Source organism: Saimiri boliviensis, chromosome 5, assembly GCF_048565385.1.
Source record: "Saimiri boliviensis isolate mSaiBol1 chromosome 5, mSaiBol1.pri, whole genome shotgun sequence".
Classification (NCBI taxonomy): domain Eukaryota; kingdom Metazoa; phylum Chordata; class Mammalia; order Primates; family Cebidae; genus Saimiri; species Saimiri boliviensis.
In genome coordinates, this window is record NC_133453.1 from 106,273,871 (window position 1) to 106,301,213 (window position 27,343).

The 27,343-nt window shown below is 53.4% G+C and overlaps 1 protein-coding gene across 2 annotated transcripts in view; it reads left to right on the plus strand.

Moving 5' to 3' along the window:
- The first annotated feature begins 1,891 nt into the window (after window positions 1–1,891).
- ARHGEF4 (Rho guanine nucleotide exchange factor 4) overlaps window positions 1,892–27,343 on the plus strand; it is a 204,643-nt gene continuing 179,191 nt past the window's right edge. For both annotated transcript variants that reach the window (XM_010330738.3, XM_010330742.3), the window contains exon 1: window positions 1,892–1,982. In XM_010330738.3, the coding sequence (XP_010329040.2) occupies window positions 1,944–1,982 (39 nt within the window). In that variant the 5' untranslated portion in view covers window positions 1,892–1,943. The remainder of the gene's footprint in view (window positions 1,983–27,343) is intronic.

The following is a 27,343-nucleotide window of genomic DNA, read 5'->3' on the forward strand; positions in this document are numbered from 1 at the left end:
GAGCCGTTGTGACGATGATGCTCTGAACTGGGGTCTGATTCTCTGCCAGATGGGGAGGCTGGTCCAGGCCCCAGAGCCTGAACCAGGGCTTCCCTAAGTGTGGTCCCAGGGCCAGCAGCTTCAGGGTCACTTGGAAACGTGTTAAAATGCAAATTATCAGGCCCCACCCCAGATCCTGTGGGGGGGACGGGGGGTTGGGGGGTGGGCAGCAACCTAAGCTCTTGCCCGACTCAGGTCTGAGAACCCAGGCCCAGGGCTGCCCACTGGTCAGACAGAGAAGTCCAGATAACAATGGAGCCTGTGGCCTGGGCTTGTGCATTGTCGCTGGACCCCCCAGGGGACAGGGCTTGTGTATTGTCACTGGACCCCTCTGGGGACAGGGCTTGTGTATTGTCACTGGACCCCCCCAGGGGATTAGTGCTTTAAGCCGTCAAAGAAGAGGGAATTAACTTTTGCTGAGCACCTGTGAGGTTTAATTTCTCAGGTACTCTCCATGGCAACCCCACCAGGCGGTCATTCCTCTCAAATGTTAAAGAAGATACGTGTTGGAGCAGAGGACCATGATTACACAATGGATGTGCAGCACAGCCAGGCGTCCAGATCTGAATCCCACGCCCTCCTCCGCCACCATGGGCCTCAGGGACATGCTTCTAGCACAGTCACAGACCCTGGGTGACATAAAGGGTGGGACAGGGGACGCAGGATCTTCAGATGGCCTCACACTGCCTCGTCCATGCATCTGTCTACCACACTTCTGGCCCTGGCCTGGCTGCTCTGAGGGCCTGGGGAGAGGCAGAGACAGGCTGGGTGTAGGGAAAGTACACACTCTACCAGGCACCCCTGGACATGCGCTGCTGACCAGGCGCAGCATTCAGTGGGGCCAGGACTTGGGCAAGGGTGCAGGCTTGAGTTGGGGTGCAAAAAGCCAGTCTGGGTAGATGTTCCCCCTCTGTGGGACCCAGATCCCAGAAATGGTGGACAGAGCAGGGCTGCAGTATGGTGCACATGGACCCTGGGCACTTAGCCTTCGTGGGCCTCTTCCTGCATAAAATAAAATATTTTAAATCAGAGTATACGAACTGCATTTGTATAAAGATGAATATATTCCAGGCTAGATTCATTACTATTTTATTACACTCAGTTTTTCTCTTCTGATTTTAAAATAGGGCAGTCCTAGGGCTGGTTAGAGTGTTTTTTGGGCAGGCCCTGCGTCCTTAAATCTCCGCAAAGAAAGCAGAGAGGACTTCCCTCTGCCCTGGTGTGGGTGTGAAGGTTCACTTGCATCCTATCTGCAGGACGTGCCTGGAAAGGGAGGTGGGAGGCAAGAGGGAGCGGAGGCCAAGCCTTAGGTCCCAGATATCCTAGTCCACGCTTGTCCGCACCAGATGTGTGAGTGCCGGCGCACTGCTGAGCTCGCTGGACCTCCGTTTCCTCAACTGGTAAACGAGAACGCTGGGCGGACTGAGCTCTGAAAGTTTTCGGAGCTTGGTAAGCAGAGATCTCAGCAGAAAGAGAGGCCGCCCCCGCCCCCAGGAGGACAGAGGCACCTGAGTCTCCGTGCGGAAGACAGACCTAGGGGACCCGCGCTGCGCTCGGGATGTACACAAGCGCGCGGCGCCTGCTGCTCCCTCTGAGAAAACACTCCTAGGCTCCCGGGGTACCAGGAGCGCGGCGGCCGGGATGATCCCGGGGGGACCGGAGGCGGCGTGTCCGTGCGTACCCATTCCCGCGGGTGACCAAAGCCCGGGGGCGGGAGGGGCAGGAGCCTGGACTAGCGCTCGGTGACCCTCAGGCGGCCAGGTTTGAGGAGGCGGAGCGTCCCGGCGGTGCGGGGCGGGCACCGGGGCGGACCCCAGGGCGGGACGGGGGTGGCGTCGGTGGAGCCGGCTCGGCTGCCCGGCTCGTCACGCTGCTGGCGGGCTCCGGGCGCCCTGGCGGCCACCATGCTCAGCGTCGTGCACTTCCTCCGGAGCTTCTTCAAGGTAAGAGCCGGCGTCCGGGCTCGGGGTCGAGCTCGCGGCGCCCTGCACGAGTGGGGCGGAGCACAGCCTGCGCTGGCCGGGGCGCCCGGGGCCGTCCCCTCGGCACCGGGTGGATGGGGACACCCTCGTCGCTCCCCACTTTCCGACGTGCAGACCGGAGGTGGCGTCCTGGGAAGTGAGGGTGACTTGAGCGCTGGGAAGGAGGAGGCTCCTTTGGGGGCGGTCGGGACGGCGACCCCCGGGCTAGCCCCTGAGCCGGCCTGGGCACGCGGGGCACTCGGAGCCGCTGCCGCTTGGCGCAGTACCGCCCGTTTCGGGAAGGACGGCTGGTGCCGGCCCGGGGGGTGTGGGAGAAATGGTTGCTGTTGTGTTATTTCCTGGGCTGAGGGTACGCGAGGGCGCAGCAGCAAGCGGCTGGAGCTGGGGCCGGGGCCGGGGCCCAAGCTGTTGCGCTCCTGCACAGGGTGTCCCCTCTCTGGCCTGATTTCCGGGTCCGCTCACCATCGGGGACCCACACCGTTGTGACGCCTCCACCTCGCTACCCCCACAGGGACCCCAAGGTGTGCAGGGGCTCCGAGGTACGGTCAGGGGTGGCCGGCCACAAGTTACCAAGCCCCACCCGCCCAGGTGAGCCAGTGGGAGGGCGAGTGCGATGCCGGGTGGTGCTGGGCTCTGACTGCGGGAGGCGGGGAAGAGCCGCCAGCTCTCAAAGGCAGGTCCCGGGGGAGGCAGACCTGTGTGGGGCTGTCGGGGCGGGAGAGGCGGGAGGGTGCCCTAATTGGCTGGGCAGCCACCTTCTTCCAGAGGTGAAGACGGGAGGGAGGGGTTGGAGTTCTGTGGTCCTGAGTGCTCTGGTGAAAGGCGCAGGAAGCCAGGTGACCCAGGGCAAACCTGCAGGAGCCCTACCCTCCCTCAACCTCTCCGCTGGCCAGGCATCAGCTCCCACCCCCAGCAGTAGTGAAGTGATACAGGCATTCAGAGTGGAGAGGGCGGGACAGCCAGAAGGATGTCATGGAAGACCTCAGACCCCCTTCAAATGCTGACTCTGCCATTGAGGAGGTGTACAATTTTGGGACAATCACACAACCACCTGGGTCTTTGTTTTGGAAAACGTGGGTGATGATTCCACACCTTCCACACCTTTCCGGATTAGTGTGAAGGTCTTATTAGAAAACGTTTGAGTGTGGGCTGACGCCTGTAATAGCACTTTGGGAGATGGAGGCAGGCGGGTTGCCTGAAGTCAGGATTTCAAGACCAGCCTAGCCAACATGATGAAACCCCGTCTCTACTAAAAATACAAAGATTAGCCAGGTGTGGTGGTGAGTGCCTGGTCTCTACTAAAAATACAAAAATTAGCCAGGTGTGGCTGTGAGCGCCTGTAATCCCAGCTACTCAGGAGTAGGAGTACTACTGTGAGGCAGGAGAATCACTTGAACCCAGGAGATGGAGGTTGCAGTTAGCGGAGATTGCACCACTGCACTCCAGCCTGGGCAACAGACCCATACTCTGTCCAGAAAAAAAAAAAAAAAAAAAAAAAAAGGAAGGAAGAGAGGAAGGTAGGGAGGAAGGGAAGGAAAACGTGTGTTTATGAAGTGGTGAGCCCTGGACTTGGAAGGAAGGAAGGAAGGAAGGAAGGAAGGAAGGAAGGAAGGAAGGAAAGAAGGTCTGAGTGTGTTTATAAGCCCTGGACTTTGGGAAGGAAGGAAGGAAGGGAGGGAGGGAAGAAGGCAGGCCGGCCTGCCTGAGTGTGTTTATAAGCCCTGGACTTTGGTTGTGCTGCACCTACAGCAAAGGTGGCAAGCAGTTGTCCAGGTGAGGGGAAGGTGGCGGGGCAGAATCTGAGCCCCTGGGGGGTGGCCCAGGAGCTCCAGGAGCAGAGGCCGCTGGACATCTCTGGGCAGCCACCTTGCCTGCTGCTGCATGGGAGGATCCTGGGATGAGAGCCTTTGTGGAAGTATTCCTGAGACACACTGTCCTCCAGTTCCCCATCTATTCAGAGAGGCCTTTCCATACCTCCTGCCCTCTGTCTGCATCAGGTCCCTGTAGGTCCTGAGACACCTGAGGCTTCTCTGTACACACCGCAGGGAGCATCACCTGTGCCCCTCAGAGGGTCTCCTTTCTGCTGTCCACATGGGAGGGGCCCTGACTGCCACAGCAGTCACTTCTGGTTGTGTGAGCGTGTCTTGCCAAGCCACTGGCAATGTAGTTTGTACTTGTTTCTCTCAGGCCCTGGTCTTAAGGAATACCCCGTGATGAACCAGGTTGTGGGGCAGGCGAGGGAGCTACTTGCTTGAGTCACCACCTGGTGCCTCCTGGTGTTCCCTGGGCTTGGTCCTGCGGGACCCCCTGATGGTGGGTGCTGGACAGGGCCAGAAAATGCCACTTCATTCTGGGAACCTCAGATCGTCCGGGTCTCCCAGTTAGACTCTGTTAGCTGAAATGCAGCTAGTCTCCACCAAGCCCAGGACGAGGACCCCAAAGCCCCAGGTGTGACTTCTGGTAGCACTTGGTGCAGACTCTGCATAGCACCCAGATCTGCTCGGGCATGTTGGGCACTGTGGGATCCATAAGGCATGACAGCCATGTGGCAGAGTCCCTCCCCGTGCAGGCAGACCAGATGGAGAGCCTGCACCTGCCAGAGGCCCACACAGGTGCACCACCTTGGGGGTCACCCAGCAAATGAGTTGGAGGAACGGCACACCCAAGAGGAAAATATGTTGTCTCAAAACTCCAGGGGCTCACCCAGCATCGTGGGTGGGCCAAGCATGCTTTTGCTTTCTAGGGGGTATCCCAAAATGTTCCAGACAGCTGTACACCCCTGCTGCCTGCCTGGAGCCGTCACTGAAGTGGCAGGTCCCTGTATTTTCGTAGAATGTATGTCCTACACTCTGGTACCCGTATGTCCTAACACTTAGGGGGCTTTGCTACTTGCTTTCGTCCAAAACCTATCAGTGTGCAGAAGACCCACATGAGGTCCTAGGAAGAGAAAGGTCAAGGTCTCGGTTGGCTAAATCATGGCACAGAATCAGTGAGCCAAGACAAGGCAGTGAAGGTGGGATGCTGTGCCCCATGGCAGGGAAGGGAACCCACTTCCGCAGATCCCTGAGCACTGCAGCAGAAAAAACACACGCATAGGCACGCACACAGGCACATCCACAGGCACACACATAGACACAACACACCGGCACACACACACAGACACACACGCAGCCATACACAGGCACAACATGAACAGACACACACACAGGGACACAGGCACACACACAGGCATGCACAGGCACGCACACACAGACACACATGCAGGCACACAAGCAGGCACACACACAGGCATGCACAGGCACACACACAGAGACACACACACAGGCACACACAGGCACACAGGCACACACACAGGCATGCACAGGCATGCACACACAGAGACACACACACAGGCACACACAGGCACACACACAGGCATGCACAGGCATGCACACACAGACACACATGCAGGCATGCACAGGCACACACACAGACAGGCACACACATTGGCACACACAGGCATAGGTGCATGCACAGGTACACACACAGACAGATAGGCAAACACATCAGCACACAGGCATAGGTTCACACATAGGCACACACACAGGCATACACAGGCACACATAGGCACTCACACAAGCACACAGATGCACACACAGCCACACACAGGCACACACAGAGGTGTAAACACATAGATACACACACAGCATACACACAGACACACTCAGGCACACAAACAGGCACACACACAGGCATACACACACAGGCACACAAAGAGGCACACACACAGGCATACACACACACAGGCACACACGTCAGCACACACAGGCATAGGTTCACACACAGACACACAGGCATACACAGGCACACATGGGCACTCACACAGGCACACACACAGATGCACACAGCCACACACAGGCACACACACAGGCATACACACAAACACACACACAGGCACACAAACAGGCACACACCCAGGCATACACACACACAGGCACACAAAAAGGGACGCACACAGGCATATACACACACAGGCACACACATTGGCACACACAGGCATAGGTTCACACACAGACACACACAGGCACACACACAGGTATACACACGGACACACACAGGCACACAAACAGGCACACACACAGGCATACACACACAGGCACAGACAGCGGCACACACAGGCATAGGTTCACATACAGACACAGGCATACACAAGCACACATAGGCACTCACACAGGCACACACACAGATGCACACACAGCAACACACAGGCACACACACACAGGCATACACGCAGACACACAGGCACACAAACATGCACACACACAGACATATACACAGACACAGACACAGGCACACAAACAGGCACACATACAGGCATACACACAGACACACACCCAGGCACACAAACAGGCACACATACACAGGCATACACAAGCACACACAGACACACACACACGCACACACACAAGCACACACAAGCACACATAGGCACACACACAGGCATTCACAGGCACACAGAGACACACACAGGCATATGCAGGCACACACAGAGACACACACACAGGCACACACATTGTCACACAGAGGCATAGGTTCACACACAGGCACACACACGCACACACAGGTACACACAGACACAGGCATACACACTTGGGACACACAGGCACATACACAGACACACAGGTGTACACGCAGGTGCACACACAGGCACACACACAGACGGAGTTTTCATCCTATCGGTGGCTCTACAGTATGCCAAAGATTGTGGCAGGTTCCGTCCAGTAGGGAGGTCATAGTGGGACAGCACAGCTGATGAGAGAGTCCACTTGATTGAACCCAGAGCCGTCCACCGCATTTTCAAGGCCATGTCTCCTGCACAAGCCTACCTGGAAGGTGAGGGGATGCAGCAGCATCCTGGCTAATCTTTGTATTTTTAGTAGAGATGGGGTTTCATCATGTTGGCTAGGCTGGTCTTGAAATCCTGACCTCAGGCAATCCACCTGCCTCGGTCTCCCAAAGTACTATTACAGGCGTCAGCCTACACGCAAACGTTTTCTAATAAGACCTTCACACTAATCCTGAAAGGTGTGGAAGGTGTGGAATCGTCACCCTCGTTTTCCAAACGTGGTGCTGGTTCTCAGTCTCCAGGGATGAAGTGTTGCTAATGAGCCCCTATTTTGAAGGGGAGGTTGTAGCAGAGCCTTCCAGTTAGTCTCGCCCACTGTAGAAGCCTCCACACTATGGCCCAGGGAGCCAGGATGGAGTTCCTGCCAGGTGCTGGCGTGTGTTTGTCACCTGAGCACTCAGGAGCTGGGGAAATTGCCACAGGACAGCTTTGCGATCCCGTTGGGCTGCATGACGTGGGCGCGGGGCACAGCTCCCGTCACGGCCTGTGCACCGCTGCCTCCGGCAAGCCTCACCCCTTGGGGTGGGCTGTGGACCTCCTGGGCCACCAGGAACAGTGTCAGCTCAGAACCAGCCCTCAGAGGTGACAGGAAGTCCAGGTACTTCTCTGTCCAGGAGCTCTGGAAGACTCAGAGCGTAAGCCTGTGCTGTTACACAGGTGACCAGCCTCCCCGCAACTCAAGGAGCTTTGTGTCTACAGAGTGAAATCTGGGAATTGGGCAGGGGCAATGGGTTTATTCGGTAAATATTTGTTGATACTACGCACCAGATATTGTTCTAGGCACTCATGGTAGACTCCTGCCTACCAGACCTCGTTTTTAAAAGTTGGTTTTTTCACATTTCTATTAATATTACACACATCGAATAGGACTCTTTTGGCATTCCCTGTTGATTTCAGTCCTAGCGATGCCATGAGTGAGTCATCAGTGCCAAGGAACCTCAGCACAGAACATCCTGGTGCCCCTCTGGCTGCCGGCACCTGAATGCTTCCTCCCATCCTCTGTCGAGCTGGCCCATGCTGACCTCACGGTTCTCACCTGTAGAGTTTCCACCAATGAAAAGGTCTCCCATCAGCACCTCCAGGTGACGGAGGACAGTGTCTGTGGCAGTACTCCTAGCTGCTGGTGTTCTCCTTCCTAAGTGTTTCTTGGTGCTTCGGGCTGGGGCAGGTCTTTTTGGCTCCCCTGAAGACATGGTTAAGGACGCTGCACATCATGCTCTTGATGGGTCTCCACCAACACTGTATCCTTTTGGATATCTGGATTCCTTCAAGGGATTTGGGCTTTTCAGTTTCACTCTGTGGGCCCACTATCAAGCTGAGGCTTCAGGGAAGCAACAGCTCACCTGTTGGCTCTCGAACTCCAACGTGGCGGGCGCACCCACAGTGCCCTGGGGTGGGATGATGCTCTTCCCCCACGGTCGGGAATGCTCCAAACTCATTCTCGTCATTCTCTAGGGTTTTTGCTGGTGTGTGTTGGCACAGGCATCGTTCTCTGAAGTATGAGTCTTTTCCTTGATGGTTTCACTTGTGATTGATTCCCCTGGCCATACTGGGGTCTGACTCTGCTCTTTGGCCTGAAGGCAGGGAAAGGGGCCAGGGTGGGCATGGGCAGAACATGCCTCCCTCTACAAGGTGACTCGCTGGGTGAAGCATAGCAGCCTGAAGCAGCCACGGAGAGGAGCGAGGGCTCAGTGGGGTTGTGAGCCCGCAATGCATTCTCACTCCTACAGTGAGGGTCCCGCTCTTTCCCAAACTCTACCCTGACTGTCACTCGAGGAGCAAAAGAACAACACATCCTTATGGCTTTGTAATGTGCCAGTCTGCAGATTGGTGGAGTCAGACTGCGTTTTTGGTCCAGGGGTATCTCAGGCTGGTGGCTGCAGGAGAGAAGAGATACTCATACTTTATGTAGTGTGGTAGAGAGCCCCTGCCAGGACTGAGAGTGTTATTTCCTCACTTTAAGCTGTCTAGGACAGTTAGAAGCAGCACACTTACCTGGCAGTCCTGGGATTCTTCATGCCTTTCATTTGAATTTTGTAGCAAGAGCCATTTCTCCGCCCCCCGCCCCAGAAGCACCCAGTCGTCACTTGGCCACCATTGATAATTTATTCTGGGGCTGGCCATGCAGGCAGTGAGATGCCAGAGTTCCACATCTTCCATAGTGCTAATGTGTTTCCACTGCTTTTGGCTTCAACCAGGTGAAATGTCCAGTCCAGCTCTCCTCCCACCGTCCTGCTGATCTCTCAGCCGCAAGCGTCCAGGTACCAGTTTCTCTACTAGTGAAGGATCTTGGTTGCCAAAGACAGAAAAGGGCTCCAGTTAAGTGAAAAAATAGTAGCGTTTTGGCAGGCTGGGGGTAGCGCATTGGCTCAGCTTGTGCAGGGATGAAGGGGGCGTAGCCTGTGGGCCTGTGCAGCTGCCCCGGGCGTGGGCTCCACTGCCCTGCTGACAACACCCTCTAGAGACTCTTGCAGGCGGTGAGGTCTGTCCTCCAGAGCCAGGGTCCTGGCTGGGGCTTAGCTGAGCTGCCAGAGGGTGGGACGAGAGGATAGCTGCCTCCTTTCTATTTGCAAGATAGATGGGGCTGGATTTTCAATTATCTTGGGGTGTCCTTCTACCCCCAGTCCCGGCAGCTGTTCAGCACGGGGCAGACAAAGCCCACTCATGGCGTACGACTGAGAAGTCCCACTGGGACTCCCTTGGCCCCTCCGCTTTTGTGGGGAAAGGAGGGTCTCAAGTTCAGTTTACTGGGGACTCTGCCACGTAGCCAACTACATCCTTGAACCCTTCCGGGTGAAGGTCACAACAGGAACCGACGGCTGGAGACCCCGAGCCAGGGTGGGCTATCCTTGGGCCCTGCAGAGGCTGGTCTCTTGCATGACAGTGTGGGCGGGACAGGCCCAGCTGGGGAGCCAGCAGCCTGCCAGGAGGCCCTTGGTGCCTCCCCAGGCCGTGCCTCCCACCACCCTGGACCTGCTGGCCTGGAGCATGTTGCTGCTCAGAGGCACCAGTGTTTCCTCCTGCTGTGGGTCTCCTCACCCTGCCTGTGCCCCTCAGGGTCCTCCCCTGACTTCACCAGATGGTCCTCCTGTACAACACACGTTCTCAAGCACTCCCGTGTGCTGGACCATGACGCGACCTCTCCAAAGGTTGTTCTCTCTCTCTCTCTCTGGGCTTGGCTCTGAGGGCAGGGGCAGGGTTTGGAGCACAGCGTGTCCAAACCCTCAGGAAATGTGCTGAGTCTGTGTGTGGCCAGGTCAGAACCCCAAGGGGACCCTGAGTGCAGAGGGCCCCAGGTCGATGTTTCTAGAGAAATGGACTCCTGAAACCCTCTCTTCAAACTTGGGTGCAGCACAGCCCTGCTCTCCAGGCATGGGCTGGGCACAGCCTGCCCCTCCTCTGCATGCCTGTCCTCCCCCCAGCTTCAGTCAGGTGTCCTCAGCCCTTCCTTCAGCCACTGTTTATAAGCCGGGGAGGTGCCAGAGCCCACAGAGGGTTTGCATTCACTCTGGGTCTCCGGTTTTGCTTGTTTCTTGCAGTGAGTGCAGCTAGCTCCCTAGCTCAGGAGAAATGCTGTGTTTCTGGAACCCTTCTGTGATTTCCCCATGTCTGAAATGGGTTTTCCCTCCCCTTCTGCCAGTTGTAAGGTGGTAAGGTTTAAACGATGTTGCCCACTGGGCGCAACCCTGGCTCCAGGACCTTCTGAGGATGGGGAGGGTGCTGCCTGTGAAGCCTCCAGCCCCATGTTGTCCTGCTGTACAGGAGGCGGGCCGTCCTGCCTGGTGGGCAGAGTGCTGTTGGCCCTGTTGGCTGGATGTGAACCCGGGCAGTAAACCCTAGAGACCCTGTCCCACCCTGGCTAGCTTGAAATGCCTTGGGTATCAGCCACGTATCAGCCACATTTGCACCAAATGGGTCGATTTGTCTCTTCTACAGCCTATTGCCTGTGAACTAAAGATTGCCCATGCTTGAGAAGTGGTCTACTGGGGAGCACTCCTCAGAAGCTGCCCCCTTCCAGGGTCCCTTTGTGACGGTGACGGTACCTGGGAGGGTCCACTCTCCCCATAGAGCTCTGTGCCCTGGGGCACCTTCGTTTAACCCCTCCACTCTCAGGAGTATGTGAAAATTAAAAATAACAAAACCAAGGGAGGGCATGTGAATTTCAGCATGCGGAGAGAGCTCCCAGCAACTCTTAGCCGTGGCCCCAGTCTCTATTTCTGTCTTCCCCAAATGCATATTTTTCTTATAACCAGTGGAGCTGAATGGAAACCCCTCTCTGACACTTGACCAAGTGTGACGCTGCCTGATGTTGCTGGCCAAATTTCCTGCTCTAGGTAGAAAGAAAGTTTTTGACCGGGTGCATGGCTCACATTCATAATCCCAGCACTTTGGGAGGCCATTTGAGCCCAGGAGTTCCAGAGCAGCCTGGGCAACATAGTGAGACCCTGTCTCTACAAAAAATGTTTCAAAAACTTTAGCCTGGCATGGTGCACACGCCTGTAGACCCAGCTGCTTGGGAGGTTGAGGCAGGAGGATCGTGGGAGCCCAGAAGTTCGAGGCTGCAGTGAGTCATGATTGCGCCACTGCACTTCGGCCAGGGCAACAGAAAGGGACCCTGTTTCAAAACAAAACATAACAAAAGAAAGTGTGTTTTTACAGAGGCCTGCTGACTATGAGAACATCCGCCTCAGAGCACAGTGGGTGTGGCGGGTGGGAGAAGCCGGGTCTGGTGGGGCAGTTTTCGTTGTGTGAGGACTCGGTCTTGTGAGAAAACCTGCAAGCGACTCACAGGGTGGCACATCCCCAGAGCAGCACCAGGAGGGAGGGAGCTGCTGCCATACACACCAGCCCCGGCGGGCCTCCAGGGAACCGGGCTGGTGGCAGCAGCCAGACCTACGGTGTGGTCCCAAATGCGAACCTACAGTGACAGAAAGCACAGGAGTGGCTGCCTGGGGACAGGTGAGGACAGGCGGGGGTGGGAGGGCAGATGAGGAAGGACAGAGGTGGTGGAGATTAGCTGCGACTGTGCTTCTATCAGCACCGTTAGGTGCGCTTCCAGTGTCTGAGTTTATTATGCATCCGCTACGCCTCGATCAAGCCAGGACCACCTTGGCCCGAAGGCCTTCAGACGTGGCCCACGGTCTGTTGCTCAGGACCTTCGCTGAGAGCTCAAACAAGCCCCTTGCTTCCTGCATCCACTCCCCTGGCGCCCCATGCCCGGAGCCCAGGAAGATCATAGGGCAGCAGGCGGGCAGCGCAAAGAGCCAGGCTCACTGAGACAAGTGGTTCGTGTTTCCTCCGCTGAGTGCTCAGCTGAAACCAAGCCTGTCTGTGCGTCATCAGTGCTCTGTCCTTGCTGGCTGGTGCCACCAGGGCCTAGGGCCTGGGGACTGTCAGCCTGGGTGACTGGTCATCCGAGACCCCCACAACCCAAGAGTCGCCTCATCTCAGGTGTTGGGCTCCCAGGAGCCACCCACACCGACTGCCACGCAGGGCCAGGCTGCTATCTCTGCACCAGCTTCCCTGCCCCACTTGGCTGTGCAGCCTAAGCCAGTCCTCCCTCTCAGTGCCCCCAGGCCAGCACCCTCCCTCCAATACCCTCAGGAACCTGCCTGCCGGGGCTGTGACCCCCGCCATGGGAAGGTGCGCATGGGGAGAGTGACATGGGTCAGCGAGAGAGAAGGGACTTAGGGCAGGATTCAGGCCTGGTGAGAGGGGCTTCAGGAAGCTGGACTTTGCTCAGATGAATGCCCATGGGAGGCGTGGGGACAGCTCTAGGGTCAGGGGTCTTTCTTTAAAAGAATGAAGAAGAAAGCCCAGGCCAGAGCTAGACACTTGTGGAGCCTGAGGGGTCAAGTTCATGACATGGGTATGTTTAGCAGGAGCCTCAGGGCCTGCTGGACACCGGATTCATAGGGTTTGTCTCCACCATATCCACAGACACGGGGGCTCCAGGCCCCCAATTCGATTGTCCGGAGGATGCCTGCGCAGATCTTTGAGGGAAATCCTGGGTGTAATTGTGATGTGTGCGGGCTAAGAGCCGCATGTGGATTCCTGATGCCTGGGTCTGTTAAGGCGACTCAGGCCTTTTCCAGCCTCACCCTTGCCGGACAGCCAGCCCCTAAGCCCGCTGCACGCTCCAGAAGCAGGCTCCCCGTCCCCTCCCAGGAATCTGGCCTTTCCGGACACTGCTCAGTGCCAGAGCTGAATCTGACAAAGTGAATGACCTTAGTGACTGGGGCGCCTCCTGCTTCTTCCTGAATCTGCTTTTTCACCTGGAGTGTGAGCCTCAAAGCAGAGGAAGGCAGGGGAAATCCTTGAGACCTCACAGCCACGCAGAGGGATCTGGAGGACGGGAGGTTTCAGTCACCACATTGGACTTGGAGGCACCAAAAGATGGTGACTGTGCACATTCGGTGTGACTTAATCATTTGCCCCTCATGACGGTGACAGGCACATGTGCTGACGTTTGTAGAATGTTCCTTTTTACCTGCAGACCTTGAGTGCTCAATGCTGTGGCCCCAGCTGCTTTTCCACCCTGACGCTTGGCTCCCAGGGCCTGACCCACTGGGGCAGGGGCACATTTGGTATCCTGTCCTCTCCTGGGTCCACCCAGGTCCCCTTTCTCTCTGTGAGTTCTAGAGTTTAGAAAACACTGGGTGAGTCTTCACAGGAACAGTGCTGGCTTATAAAGGTGAAGCCTCCACCCGGAGGTGAGTCAGGCACGGAGGGCAGTCCTGAAAGCCACTCTGCCAGGACAGCCGATGGGCCCACCCCTGTGCCAGCTCCACTGCCTCTGGCACGAGGGCCTGTGTGCCTTGCCCGTCCCCACGGCCCCTCTGAGAGGCTGGGCCTGGGCCCCAAGAGTGTGTGGGATTGGAGCTGGGCCACTGGGCTGGCTGTATCCAGGGACAAAGCTGACCAGCTGAATGGAGGCCACGGGTATGAGGGCGCCACGTGGTAGCAGGGCTCTTCCAGAGGAGAGGAAGGAAAGTGGCCCAAGGACACGGGGACTCTATCCAGGTGGGCAGAGAAGTGGGCTGAGGCCAGTCTCCAGGGTCAGAGCAGGCCATCTACACAAAGTGGGTGGCATTAGCCTGAAGGGTGGTGTTGACCTCAGAGGGGCTGCAGCGGGCCTGTGGAGCTGTGCTCTGGGCTGCTCCCACCCACCACGTAGGGCAGCAGGCTCTCAGGCTAAGGTCACATCTGAGCCACTTTGTGCCCTGCCCAACGCACCGACTTGACCCCAGTCCAGCACGTTCATCCACACACAGCACTTGCCTCGTCTTGTTAGAGCCAGGCCTGCGCTGGCTGCCAGGGAGACCAAGCCATGAGCAAGACACACCTGCAGCCCCTGAACAGAGGCTTCTGAGCCCTCTGGGTGGTAAAGGTTGGCAGCCTTGTGAGAATTCAGCGAAGGCTCTGAGCCCTGTGCTGGAAACCCTTCCCACCTGGGTGTGCAGGCACCTCCTGCCTGGCATTCCCGGGTCCAGGAGCCCGTAGACTGCAGGGAGGCCCCTGCTGCAAACCCCAGCTCCTCTCGACAGTGCCATGGTGATGCCGTGTCTTTTCCTCCCTCCAGTGCCAGGCTTGGAGCTTTGAGTGGAGCTGGGGCTCTGTGTGTGTTTTAGTGAGGGTTCCAGTCACATGACACTTGGCTCCTTGTCTGGGGTGAGACCAGGCCCCTAGGGGATACATGTGGTTGTCAGTGTAAGTGGGACAGGGAGACGGCACAAGTGACAGGCCTGGGTGGGACAGCGAGGCTCGGGGTGATAGACCCTGATGGGGAGGTACCAGGCGCCAGCCCCTGTCCTGGAGCTGGAGGATGGTGGGCAGAATGGGAGCTGTGCCTTGGAGAAGTTGAGCAGGCCCTGGGCACCTCGGACCCTCCATCCCAGGGAGGCTAGGTGGGGGCACCACCCTCCTGTGCACCCCCTAATGGCAGTAATGGCAGAGGAGGAGAGGACAGCTGATGGGGACTCCCCTGCTGCTCCCCCTTGGATCCCCAGCCCCAGCTGAGAGCACCTCTTTCCGCCCTCCCTTGGGATCTGGGGCCTGGGTTCTGGCCACATGACCCCTCTCAGTGTCCCAGCTTTAGTTTGTTTCTCAATGTGCTCACCTCCCGGAGCTCCCCGAAGAGTAATGGGAGAGTGATGAAAAAGCTGGGGAGCGCTGGGGCAATGACACCCGGTTTTGTTGGGTGTTTAATGTCATGTGAGAGGGGCAGAGAGATGCGGGCAGGGCGGGGGAGGCTTTAGGGTGCAGGGAAATTTTCTGTGCCCCATAGGGAGGGCCATCCCCTTTGCTGCCATAGACAGCCTTGCCTGCGGCCCAGTGCCCTGGGCTGTGGGGTGGGGCATGGCAGCCACTCTGCTCCTGGGGGGCACCCCATAGGCTGGCCCAGGCCGCCTGTCTGCCCTGGAACCTGAAGGAGGAGACCCTCAATTTCTGAGCAGAGGGACCACTGTCGTGCACCCCTTTTCCGTGATCTAGGATACACTTTTTATTTTTTTGTTTTTTGAGACGGAGTCTTGTTCTGTTGCCCAGGCTGGAGTGCAGTGTCGCGATCTCGGCTCACTGCAAGCTCCTCCTCCCAGGTTCAAGTGATTCTCCTGCCTCAACCCCTGAGTAGCTGGATTTACAGGTGCACACAACCACATCCAGCTAATTTTTGTATTTTTAGTAGAGACAGAGTTTCACCATGTTGTCCAGGCTGGTCTCAAACTCGTGACCTCAAGTAATCTGCCCACCTCAGGCTCCCAAAGTACTGGAATTACAAGCACGGGCCACCTCACCTAGCCTAGGATACACTTTTTAAAACACTTAATACTTTTGAAATCACAATGCATTTATAATTGATGTGTACATTTAACGCAGTGATTTTCTTTCCTCCTCAAAAGCTCTCCTTGACTTAGTGGCGTCTTTGTAAACAGAAAACAGGATGGCTGTAACTGCACATGTGGTCTGGGGAGTGTGTGGTATTCGAGGGAGGCCCCAAACCCTGACCCCACTGGGGGGCTCCCCTCCTGCTGGGTCAGCCTCCTGGTCCCACAGGGGTTCTTGAAGCAGCCTACGTTTCTACAGCATCCTCAGAGGGACTCACATAAGCAGCTGGGCCAGTGCCCCAGGGAGGGGGCAGCCTCTCCAGGGGCCCCTGGGAAGTGTGTGGGATCAGGCCTGTCTGTACCTGGGGAAGGAGGAGCCATTGGCCACTGCCTGCTGTGTCCCTGGCACCGCTCACGCAGAGGGGTCTCCTCTCAGGACACCATGGAGAGCAGGTGTTTCTGGTGATACCCATATCCCAAGTCTGCCTAGATAGCTGCTGCTGCCTGTGGCCAGGGGCTTTCTGGGAGCTGGCTCTGTTCTGCTCACTCCATGATCCCAGTCCTGGGAGCCTCTCCAGCTGTCCTTCATCCACAGACAGCATCCAGACGGCTGCTGCTCCGACTCCCAAGTCTGAATTGCTCAGCACCTCCCCCTGCAAGGATCCAGGTTCCCCCAGGTGGGCTGGTCCACAAGTTGGGCACATAGCCCATGGGCAGCAGGTCGGACTGTGGGGGCTACAGTGCCCTGAGCAGGGGTGCAGTGGCCCATAGGGTGGTGTCCCTACCCCACTTCCCTACCTTCAAATGCCCTCGTGATGGAGCCTCCCTCAGTAGACAGGGGACTGACGTGCAGGTGGAGGTGAGCAGAGCCACATGGGAGGGGGAGCATCCAGCCCCTGCCACGGTGCAGCCTTTCCAACATCCCTTCAGATGGCATCCGAGGCTGCGGGGCCTCTGTCATGCATGAGCTTCTCCGGGGCATTGTCGGGGGAGAGGCTTCTGCCCTACGCAGGCTTGAGGGGCTCCAGGCCCTCCGTGCAGCCTGAGCAGCCCCTGCGTTTCCAGCTTTGGGCCATTCACTCAACTCCTTGGAGTGGGTTCGTTCTGCTGCACAATCAAACAACCACCCTGCTGGGTCCCCTGGCAGAGCTGTGGGAGGACAGGCAGGACATGAGTCCTCCAGCTTTCTGTACTGTGAATACCTGAGTCCTGACCACTGTGGAGCTGAGAAGTGCCTGCACTTTGAGAAGGGTGATTGGGACAGGACCTGCCGGGGGCCAGCGTGTGCCTTCCCTGCCCTGCCAGCCAGGCGGCTGCGACCTGGGAACGCAGGGCAGAGAGGACACTAATCTGGATGCTTCTGTCGTTGGCGCCGGCGGTCAGGAGGGTGCTGGCGCCGGCTCCGCAGCCAGCCCTGGTTCGCATCCATCAGCCATGCAGCGCTGGTGTTCAGGCTGCTGTGTCTTCGCAGGGGAAGGAAGCCCACATCTTCCCATGACGCAGTCGGCTGGGAATGGGGTGACTACATGCTCTCAGCCAGAACCTGGCGCGGTTCGTGCAGGTTGGGGAGTGCTACTTTGCTGCACTGCAGAGGCCTGCCTTCACCCACTGGGCAGGTGCTCCGGGCCTGGGTGAGCGGCTGCACACTGTCTCTCTCTGAGAGGATGGAGTGGACAGGGTGGGGGCCTCCAGTCTGTCTGCAGAGCAGCAGGGCAGAGCCTGACACTTTGTGGGTCACACAAAGAAGAGTAATGACACCAACACAGCTCTTGGACGCTGCGATCCTTCTGACTCCTGCTGTCCTCAGCTCATTCGTGAGCTGAAACAAGTTCCTGACCCTCCCAGGGCCTCCACGGACACAGCCAGCAGGAAATGCAGGGGTGTTGACTTGCTCTGCCAGTCTCTCGGGGTGTACGTAAGGCCCAAATGAGACATCGTGAGTTAATGTTTGTAGAAGCTGGGAGACCTGGTCCAAATTCAAACGCCACCGCTTGCTAGGTTGGTGCTTAACTGTCCTGAACTTCAGTTTCCTTACCTGGAGAATCAAGACTCAGACTTGCCTCATTTTAGGATTAAATAATGTCTAAAAGACACAGGGCACATGGCAACACTTTGTCTGTAGCTATTTTATTATTCCAGATGGTGTTTTTACTGTGAGAGAGATGAAACATTCCAACCTCACAACTTTTATTCTTCTTTTTTTGAGTTTTTTCTTTTTTTTTTTTTTTCATTATACTTTAAGTTCTGGGGTACATGTGCAGATCTTGCAGGTTTGTTACGTAGGTACACACATGCCATGGTGGTTTGCTGCCCCCATGCCCCCTTCATCTACATTAGGTATTTCTCCTAATGTTATCCCTCACCAATCCTCCTACCCCCTGCTATCCCTCCCCTAGCTCCCCACCCTTCAACAGACCCCAGTGTGTGATGTTTCCCTCCCTGTGTCCATGCGTTCTCATTGTTCAACATCCACTTATGGGTGAGAACACGCAGTGTTTGGTCTTCTGTTCTTGTGTCAGTTTGCTGAGAATGATGGTTTCCAGATTCATCCATATCCCTGCAAAGGACATGAACTCATCCTTTTTTATGGCTGCATAGTATTCCATGGTGTATATGTGCCACATTTTCTTTATCCAGTCTATCCTTGATGGGCATTTGGGTTGGTTCCAAGTCTTTGCTATTGTAAACAGTGCCGCAATGAACATACGTGTGCATGTGTCTTTATAATCCAATGATTTATAATCCTTTGGGTACATACCCAGTAATGGGATTGCTGGGTCAAATGGAATTTCTATTTCTAGGTCCTTGAGGAATCACCACACTGTCTTCTACAAGGGTTGAACTAATTTACACTGCCACCAGCAGTGTAAAAGTGTTCCTATTTCTCCACATCATCTCCAGCATCTGTTGTCTCCAGATTTTTAATGATCGCCATTCTAACTGGCATAAGATGGTATTTCAATGTGGTTTGGATTTGCATTTCTCTAATGAGCAGTGATAATGAGCTGAGCATCTGCTTTACCACTCACCCTGAGCTGTGGCTGGGGCTGTGGAGGCTCAGGCAGGCCCTTCCCTCTGACAAGCCCATGGGTCTAGTGCCAGAGACAGGTGGCAACAGTCACCTGTGCAGTGAGGGGTAGGACCAAGGACATGGCTAGTGTGGGAAGCCCAAGAGAGGAAACTGTCAAAGGGGAAAGGGGAGCCTCGGGGAGCCGAGAAGATGGACAGGTGAGAGCAGACCACGGCGTGGTGTCAGACAGGGCACAGGCTCAGGGTACAGCGTCAGGGTACCATTCTGCCGCAGGACCTCAAGGATGCTGAACAGATGAAGCAATGCCCCAGAGAGACTGACTGTGGGTGGGGGAGCCCTCAGGCCAGACTGACTGTGAGCCGGTGGTGGTAGGAGTTGGGGACTGACTGTGAGCTGGTGGTGGCGGTGGCGGGAGCCGGGGACTGACTGTGAGCCAGCGGTGGTGGGAGTGGGACTGACTGTGAGCCCAGAGTCATCCCAGGCCAAGGCTGCCTGTTGGATGGGTGGGGGAGCCTGGCCCAGAAGGTGGGACGCCCAGCACAAAGGCTGACATCCCCTAGCGAGCACGGTGTGCAGAACTCCAAGAGTCTCAGGAGGAGGCCTCAGGATGAGAGAGAGGTCTGGAAGACGAGCAGGACTGGGGTGGGCCTGAGCCCCGGCACCTGCCTCCTGCGGGGTGGAGAGCCGCGCTGGGGAGACAGTGAGACACGGCTTGTGCTGAGTCTCAAGCCAGGGCACATAGGAGGCGCCACTCCTCAGGGTTGGCCTCCGTGAGCCCAGAGCCCACCAGAGAGGGGCTGAGCGAGATGAGGGCAGCCTTGGCAGCTGGGAGCTCGGCAGTAGGCAGCCGCCTTTCTGTGGGCTCAGAGCGGACTGCTTGCCTTGGGCCCGGCCTGCCACCTAGGCAGCTGGGAAGAACCTCTTTCCAGCAGCCTGACGCTCCCATCGAGGGTCAGCAGAGCACGTCTGGCACCAAGGCCATGCGTGTTTTGTGCTTTGGGTTCCAGGAGGCCATTTCCACAGCCCTGCTCCACCTTCATATGGCACCATAAGGTACCCTGGAATCCCCGTGCCTATCCCAAGGCCCAATTTGGGGTCTGCCAGAGGATCTGCATGATGGTTCACAGTGCATGTTAGTGTGCACGTGGCCAGTGATGGATCTTGATGGCAGAAAATTCAGAGTAGCAGGGGGAGGAGGGAGGGAGCCCCAAGCCTGAGGTAGGAGACCCGCTCTGGGCACACCACTTGGCTGGCCTTTGCCTTCTTCCCTGGAACATCCTCCTGGCCTCACAGAGTTGTTTTTCAGACTTCCCAAGTCCAGGTGAGGTCTAGACAAGGGATCTCATGCAGCCACCTCTCCCTTCTTTTCTGAGCCTCAATCACATGCCACTCTGCAAAGCATACGGTCAGTCTCCACCTGCCTGTTTCACAGGCGCTGTGAGGGAAGGGCATGTCTCCACTGGGCAGGCCTGGGCCTCTTGCGTGTCCTCTGCGGATGAGCTGCTGAGCCAGGAGTGGCTGCATGTGGTCCTGGCGCCTGCGCGCATCGGTGTCTGGGAAGAGCAACGTCTCTTGTTGTCTCTGGCTCCCCTGGGGGCCCATGGTGCCGTCCGCCCCTCTCCAGTGAGAGTGGGTACAGCACCAGGACACAGCATGTGAGCAGCAGCCTTGCTTGGGTCCAATGTTGTGGGAAAACCACACAAGCCTTGTCATCATTCCCAGGAATGGTGGGGCCCTACGGTGTGGATCGGGAGGTGAGCTGGAGGATGCAGGCCACAGAGATACTACAGGAGGCTTGGTTAGCCTTGAAGGGTGGACAGTCACACCTGCAGGCTAGTCCCAGCCTTGCCAGGAGATTCTGGGCAGGTTACTTAGCCTGTAGGATAGAGGTCTTAGTCCTCTTGTCTGTCAAATGGAAATGTCCTGTCCCGTTCACCTCATTGGGTCACTGCGAGGATAAAATCTGATGATGTGTGTGGAAATAGCTTGGGAAGTCAAGAAACATGACCAATAAAAGAGAAACAGTAAATAATAAAATTATAGCATGCCTGCACAAAATGGTTAATAAAATCCACAGAACCATTAATTATGTCATAGCTGTAAGGCACATTCAGGTGTTAAAATTATAGGTCAAACCCTGTCCTGGGTGCTTGGGAATCAGCAGTGGCACAGGCTGCGACCCTTGTCCTGGAGCCCATGCTTTGGCAGGAGGGCAAAAAACACACATTTATGCTGTGGAGCCTGGCTCTATAAACCTGAGGTCACCATGTCCCACCCCTTCCTTGAAAGTAGGGTGGGGCACGCCCCGGGGAATCTCTGCCTTAGCAGGTAAGGCCATTCAGGGCTTTTACTCCTCCCCTCTGCCAGTCTGGTGCTTTGAATGTACCCCAGGAGGGTCAGGCTGCTGGCATCCTCATCTCCAGCCCCATGTTGCAGAAGCTGTGTTCCTGGCAGGTGCTGCTGAGAAGTCTGGGGATCACTTCCACACCCAACCCCCACTATGGGGCAGAGGCATGCTCCAGGCACAGCAGCCTGTGATACTGGGACCGCAGTGCCCTCGTCTCCACTGAGTCACAGGACGGAGTTTCCATGCCAGGAGAGGTGAGACAAGATCAGGGACTGCCAGCCAGCCAGTGCCCACTGGTAGCGTGGGGATGTCATCGGGAAAAGCAAACTTCCACCCCCAGCTCTGAGTCCTGCTGCAGGGCTTCTGCCCTGGGGGAAAGGCAGGCTGTGCAGTTTTCCTAGAGAAGTCTGACTTTTTACTTTAAACAAAAAGTTGTCAAAAATAGTGCAGCTCTTAGTGGAAAGCAACTAAGAGGAAACTGGTAGGTTCATGAGTCAGGGGCCACCAAGACCACCAGCAGGCTTGCCAATCCACCAGGACTCACAGGACCATGAGGATAACTCTGAAGAACTGTTCTACTCGTGGTTATGGTTTATGACAGTGAAAAGATACAGATTTAAGTTAGCAGAGGGAAGAGTACAGAGGGAAGTGTCCAGGAGAGACCAGCTGCAAACGTCCAGGTGTCCCCTCCCAGAAAGCGGCATGCAGTGCCTAATCTTCAGCAGCAATGTGTGACAACCCATGTGAAGTGTTACAGCTAGGAAGCTCCCCTGAGCCTTGGTGCCCAGGTTTTTATTGGGGTCAGTCATATAGGCATGCGTCCATGCATGACTGAACTTAACTATTCAGACTCTGGTCCCCCAGGGACTCAGGCAAACAAAAGCAGGCAGGATATCCCAAGACCTCACAGATGATCTCTCAGGAGCCAATCAATAGCCAGTCTTTACTATGAAATGTGCAGTTGGAATAATCCAAGCCAGCTGAGTTAAGTCTATTGCTTACTTCAGGAAAAAACAAAAGGCAGGGCAACCAGAAGTTTAAACAAATAATTGACCAATCAAAGAACAACCGTAACAATATCAACAAACCACAGGACAAGTATTAGTGTCAGAATTGCTATAACATTACCTGAAATGTTTAGTTTTTAACAACAAAACAAAAAATAAAAGACATGCAAAGAAATAGGAAAGTGTGATCCATATACAGGGAGGGAAAGAAAGCCATAGAAACATCTTTTTGAAGGGGTGTTACCGGTGGGCTCAGCAGACTAAGGCTTCAAAGCAGCTATTATAGCTAGGTTCAAAGAACTAAAAGAAGCCAGGCATAAAGAATTCAAGGAAGGTATGAGAGCAATGTCTCTTCAAATACGTAACATTGTTAAAGATGTGGAAAATATAACAATTAACCAAATAGAAGTTACCAAATGGAAAATTCACCAGACAGGCTTAACAGTAGCTTTGAGCTGGCAGAAGAATCAGTGAAGTTAATGAAAAGAGATTATGTAATCTGAAGAACAGAGGAAAAAAAAGAATGAAGAAAAATGAACAAAGATTCAGAAATGGTGGACACTGTTAAGTGCAGCAACATACATATAATGGGACTAAGAGGAGAGGAGAAGGTAGAATAAAATAATTTCCAGCTATAAGAGAATGGAAATAATTTGTTGCTAGCAGATTTGCCTTGCAAGAAATACTAAAGGAAATTCTTCCGGCTGGGAGCAAGTGACACCAGAGAAAAATTCACATCCATGTGAATAAATAGAGATTGCCAGTAAAGGCAATTATTTAGGTAATTATAAAAAATAGTGCATGCATATTTTTTCTTCTTTCTTCTCTTAACTGTTTAGAAAGTGATTACAGAAAATAATCCATGTATCGTTGCATTGGTGGACCTATAGCATATAGAAATGTAATATACTTGGCTGGGCACGGTGGCTCACGCCTGTAATCCCAGCACTTTGGGAGGCCGAGGCGGGTGGATCACCAGGTCAAGAGATCGAGACCATCCTTGTCAACAAGGTGAAAACCCATCTCTACTAAAAATACAAAAATTAGCTGGACATGGTGGTGTGTGCCTGTAATCCCAGCTACTCGGGAGGCTGAGGCAGGAGAATTGCTTGAACCCAGGAGGCGGAGGTTGTGGTGAGCTAAGATCGCGCCATTGCACTCCAGCCTGGGTAACAAGAGCGAAACTCCGTCTCAAAAAAAAAAAAAGAAAAAGAAATGTAATATACTTAACAGTAAAAGCACAGAGGTGATTGGGAACAAAGCTGCATTGAAGCTTAGCAGGTGGCAACCCAAATCCATAGAAGGAAATAGAGAGAATCAGAAATGGGAAATTAAAAAGTTAATAAAATACGCTCTATAAATATACACTTTCCTCTCAGCACCTTAAAAAAGACATAAGATCATATAAGGCAATGTATTGATAGGTTTGTAACATACAGAAGCACAATGTGTGCAACATTAGTAGTGCACACATACACACAGAGAGTAGCACCATAAAAGAGTAAAGTTTATATATCTGACTAGAATTAAGTAGTATAAATCTGAAGTCAATTTTACAAGCTAAGATGAATATTGCAAGCCCTACAGCAAACACTAAGAAAAGAACTTACATAGTAAAAAAGTATTAAAGAGATCAAGCTGTCACACAAGAATATATTCACTAAATGCAAAAGGAAGAACAGAGACACAAAAAAGACAAAACACACTAAAAAAAAACACAAAAATCAAAATGGCAGATATAAATGTAACCATAGCAATAGTGCATTAAACAACCCAAACTAAGGCAGAGACTGTCAGAATGATCTTCTTTCTTTAAAAAAAAATCCAACTATACCTTTTTATAGGAGATACTTTAGATTCAAGGACACAAATATGTTGAAAGTTAAAGGTGGAAAAACATACCGTAATAACAGCATGAGCTGGAGTAGCCATACAAATATCGGCCTAGATAGATTTTAAAACAAAAATTTTACCACAGATAAAGAGGGACATTTTCTAATGATAGAAGTTTAGATCTATCCAGACAATATAACAATTATAAACATATGCACACCTACTAAGAGAACCCAAAATACATGAAGCAAAACCGGCGAAATTGATGAGAGAAACAATGTAAGAATAATAGTTGGAGATCAGGCTTTCATTTTTTGGTAGAGCAACTAGGCGGAAGACCAGAAGACTTGGACAGCACTGCAAATCATTTAGACCTAACAGACGCCTGTAGGATGCTCCACCAAACAGAAGTAGAATACACATTTTTCTCAATTGCATATGAAATTTAGTCCATGGGCCAGGCGCAGTGGCTTATGCTTATAATCCGGCACTTTGGGAGGCCGAAGTGGGCAGATCACGAGGCCAGGAGATGGAGACCATCCTGGCCAACATGGTGAAACCCTGTCTCTACTAAAAATACAAAAAATTAGCTGGGCATGGTGGCATGCACCTGTAATCCCAGCTACTTGGGAGGCTGAGGCAGGAGAATCACTTGAATGCAGGAGGCGGAAGTTGCAGTGAGTCGAGATCATGCAACTGCACTCCACACTAGGAGACAGAGCGAGACTCTGTCTCAAAAAAAAAAAAAAAAAGAAGAAGAAGAAGGAGAAGAAAGAAAGAAAAATTTAGAGAAGAAAACATAGGAGTAAATCTTTAAATCTTTGTATCTTGGATTAGGCATTGGTTTCTCAGATACAAGAAAAGCAGAAATGACAAAAAGAAAAATTATGTAAATCTGGACTTCATTCAAATGAAAAACTTGTGCTGCAAACAGAAAATAGTACCAAGAAAGTTAAAAGGCAATCGGCTGAATAATAGAAAATATTTTCAAATCATATGTGTGAAAAAGAATTTGTATTCTGAATATAAGTGAACAATCCTTACAGGCCAACTGTGGTGGCTCATGCTTGGAATCCCGGTACTTGGAGAGGCCAAGGCAGGAGGATCACTTAATCCCAGGTGCTTGAGACCAGCCTGGGTAACTTAGTAAGACCCCATCTCAGCAGAAAGTAAAAACAAAGCAAAACAAAAATCTGTACAACTGAATAATAAAAACACAAATACCCCAATTTAAAAGTAAGCAAAGAAAGGCATAAGAATGATACTATGGACTTTAGGGTTTCAGTGAAAAGGGTGGAAGGAGGCTAAGGGTAACAGACTACCAATTGGCTGCAGTGGACACTGATCAGGTGATGGGTGCACCACAGTCTCAGAAATCACCGCCAAAGAACTTACTCGTGTGACCAAACATCACTTGTTCCCCCAAAACCTATGGAAATACAAAATAAGAACAAATAAAAAATAAAAGTAGGCAAAGGATTATGCAACCTCATGAGAGAACCTGAAAACAAACAATAAGAATTAAAAATAGGCAAGGATTTGAATAGACACTTTTCCAAAGAAGGTATACAAATGGCCAGTAAGCACATACAAATTTCTTCTGCGTCTTAGTCATTAGGGAAACGCAAATCAAAACCACAGTGAACGACCACTTCACCCCCATCAACATGACTAGTAAAAAGTGCAGCAAGTCTTGTCAAGGATATGGAGACGCTGAGACCCTCAGACGTTCCTGGTAGGATTGTAAAGTGATGCATCCACTTTGGAAACGCTCTGGTAGTTCTTCAAAATGTTAAGCTCTAGAGTTACCACATGACCCAGCAATTCCACTGCTATGCATTTATCCAAGAGAAATGAAAGCATCATCCACGTGAAGACTTGGACACAAATACTCAAAGCAACTTTATTTATAACAACTCAAATGTCCATCAGCAATCGAGAGGATGAGCAAATAATGGCATGCCCATAGGGTGGAATACTGTCAGCAACAAAAGAGTGAGTTACTGACACATGTAGCAACATGGATGAGTCTTGAAATAATTATGCCTAGTCACAGGAACCAGCCACAAATGACAACATACTGCATGATTCCATTTACAGGAAATACGCAGGACCAGCAGGTCTGTAGATATAGAAAGCCGATTAGTAGTTGCCTGGGGCTGGGATGAGGGGTGGAGCATTGGAGGGGAGTGAAGAGTGAACGTTAAGAAGCATGGGGTTTCGGCCAGGCACAGTGGCTCAAGCCTGTAATCCCAGCACTTTGGGAGGCTGAGGCAGGTGGATCACTTGAGGTCAGGAGTTCGAGACCAGCCTGACCAACATGGCAAAAACCCATCTCTACTAAAAATTTTAAAATTAGCCGGGCATGATGATGTACCCCTGTAGTCCCAACTGCTCAGGAGGCTGAGGCAGGAGAATTGCTTAAACCCAGGAGGCGGAGGTTTTAGTGAGCCGAGATCATGCCACTGCACTGCAGCCTAGGCAACAGAGCCTTTTGACTCTGTCTCAAATAAAAAAACATAGAGCAAGTGTTAGAACAAACATGTTCTAAAAGTAGATTGTGGTGATGGTTGCACAACTTGGAATTTATTTAAAAACATTCAGTTGTCTACTTTAAGTGGGTAATTGGTATGGTATGTGAATTATAGCTCAACAAATCCTTTTTAAACAGCATGTGAGTGATGGCAGCTGTCTGAAGCACCTTTCCTTTGATGCAGACTCACATGGCTGTGTTCTGGGAGCGGAGCCAGCCAACCAGCCAGTACTTCCCGAACCTTTTAGTTGTATGCAAAGCCCATACAGTGGTGCAAGTTAGAGGTTGTGCTCCCTGTCCTCAGGGAAGGGATTTGCTACATAAGCAAGAGTTTCATTGTGAAATCTACAACCACAGTTCGAAATTTTTAAAAATTTAGGGAAGGTTGGGGTAGTCACAACAGGGTTCTCAGAAGAGGGAAGAAATTGCCCTGAGCCTTCCAAGGCAGGCAGACCAATGACAGGGATTTAGAGAACTGTGTGTATGAGGGACTGTGGCAGCCACGTGTCCAGTATTTATCAAGTGCTCCCCTCTAGAGCCTCCTTGAGTGCCTTCTAGGGCAGCCCAGGAGATATTGTGCAGCCCAGTTGCTGGAAAGTCATGCCTTGTATTAAATGGAAATCTCTCTCCTGTTAATAATACTCTTAGCACTGATGGTGCAGTTATTATTGCCAAAATGGTGCTGAGCCTTGGAAACACCCTCTCAGGTCATTCTTCCTACATGAGGCAGGTCATGCCACCCCCTCCTCCTTGTCATCACGGTTATTTTCCAGAAGGAAGGACGTGGTCCTTAGGTATGGAGTGATCTGCCACAGTCACATTCTGAATCCCACGCTCAGGACGCCCTGCGGTACTGTCCGC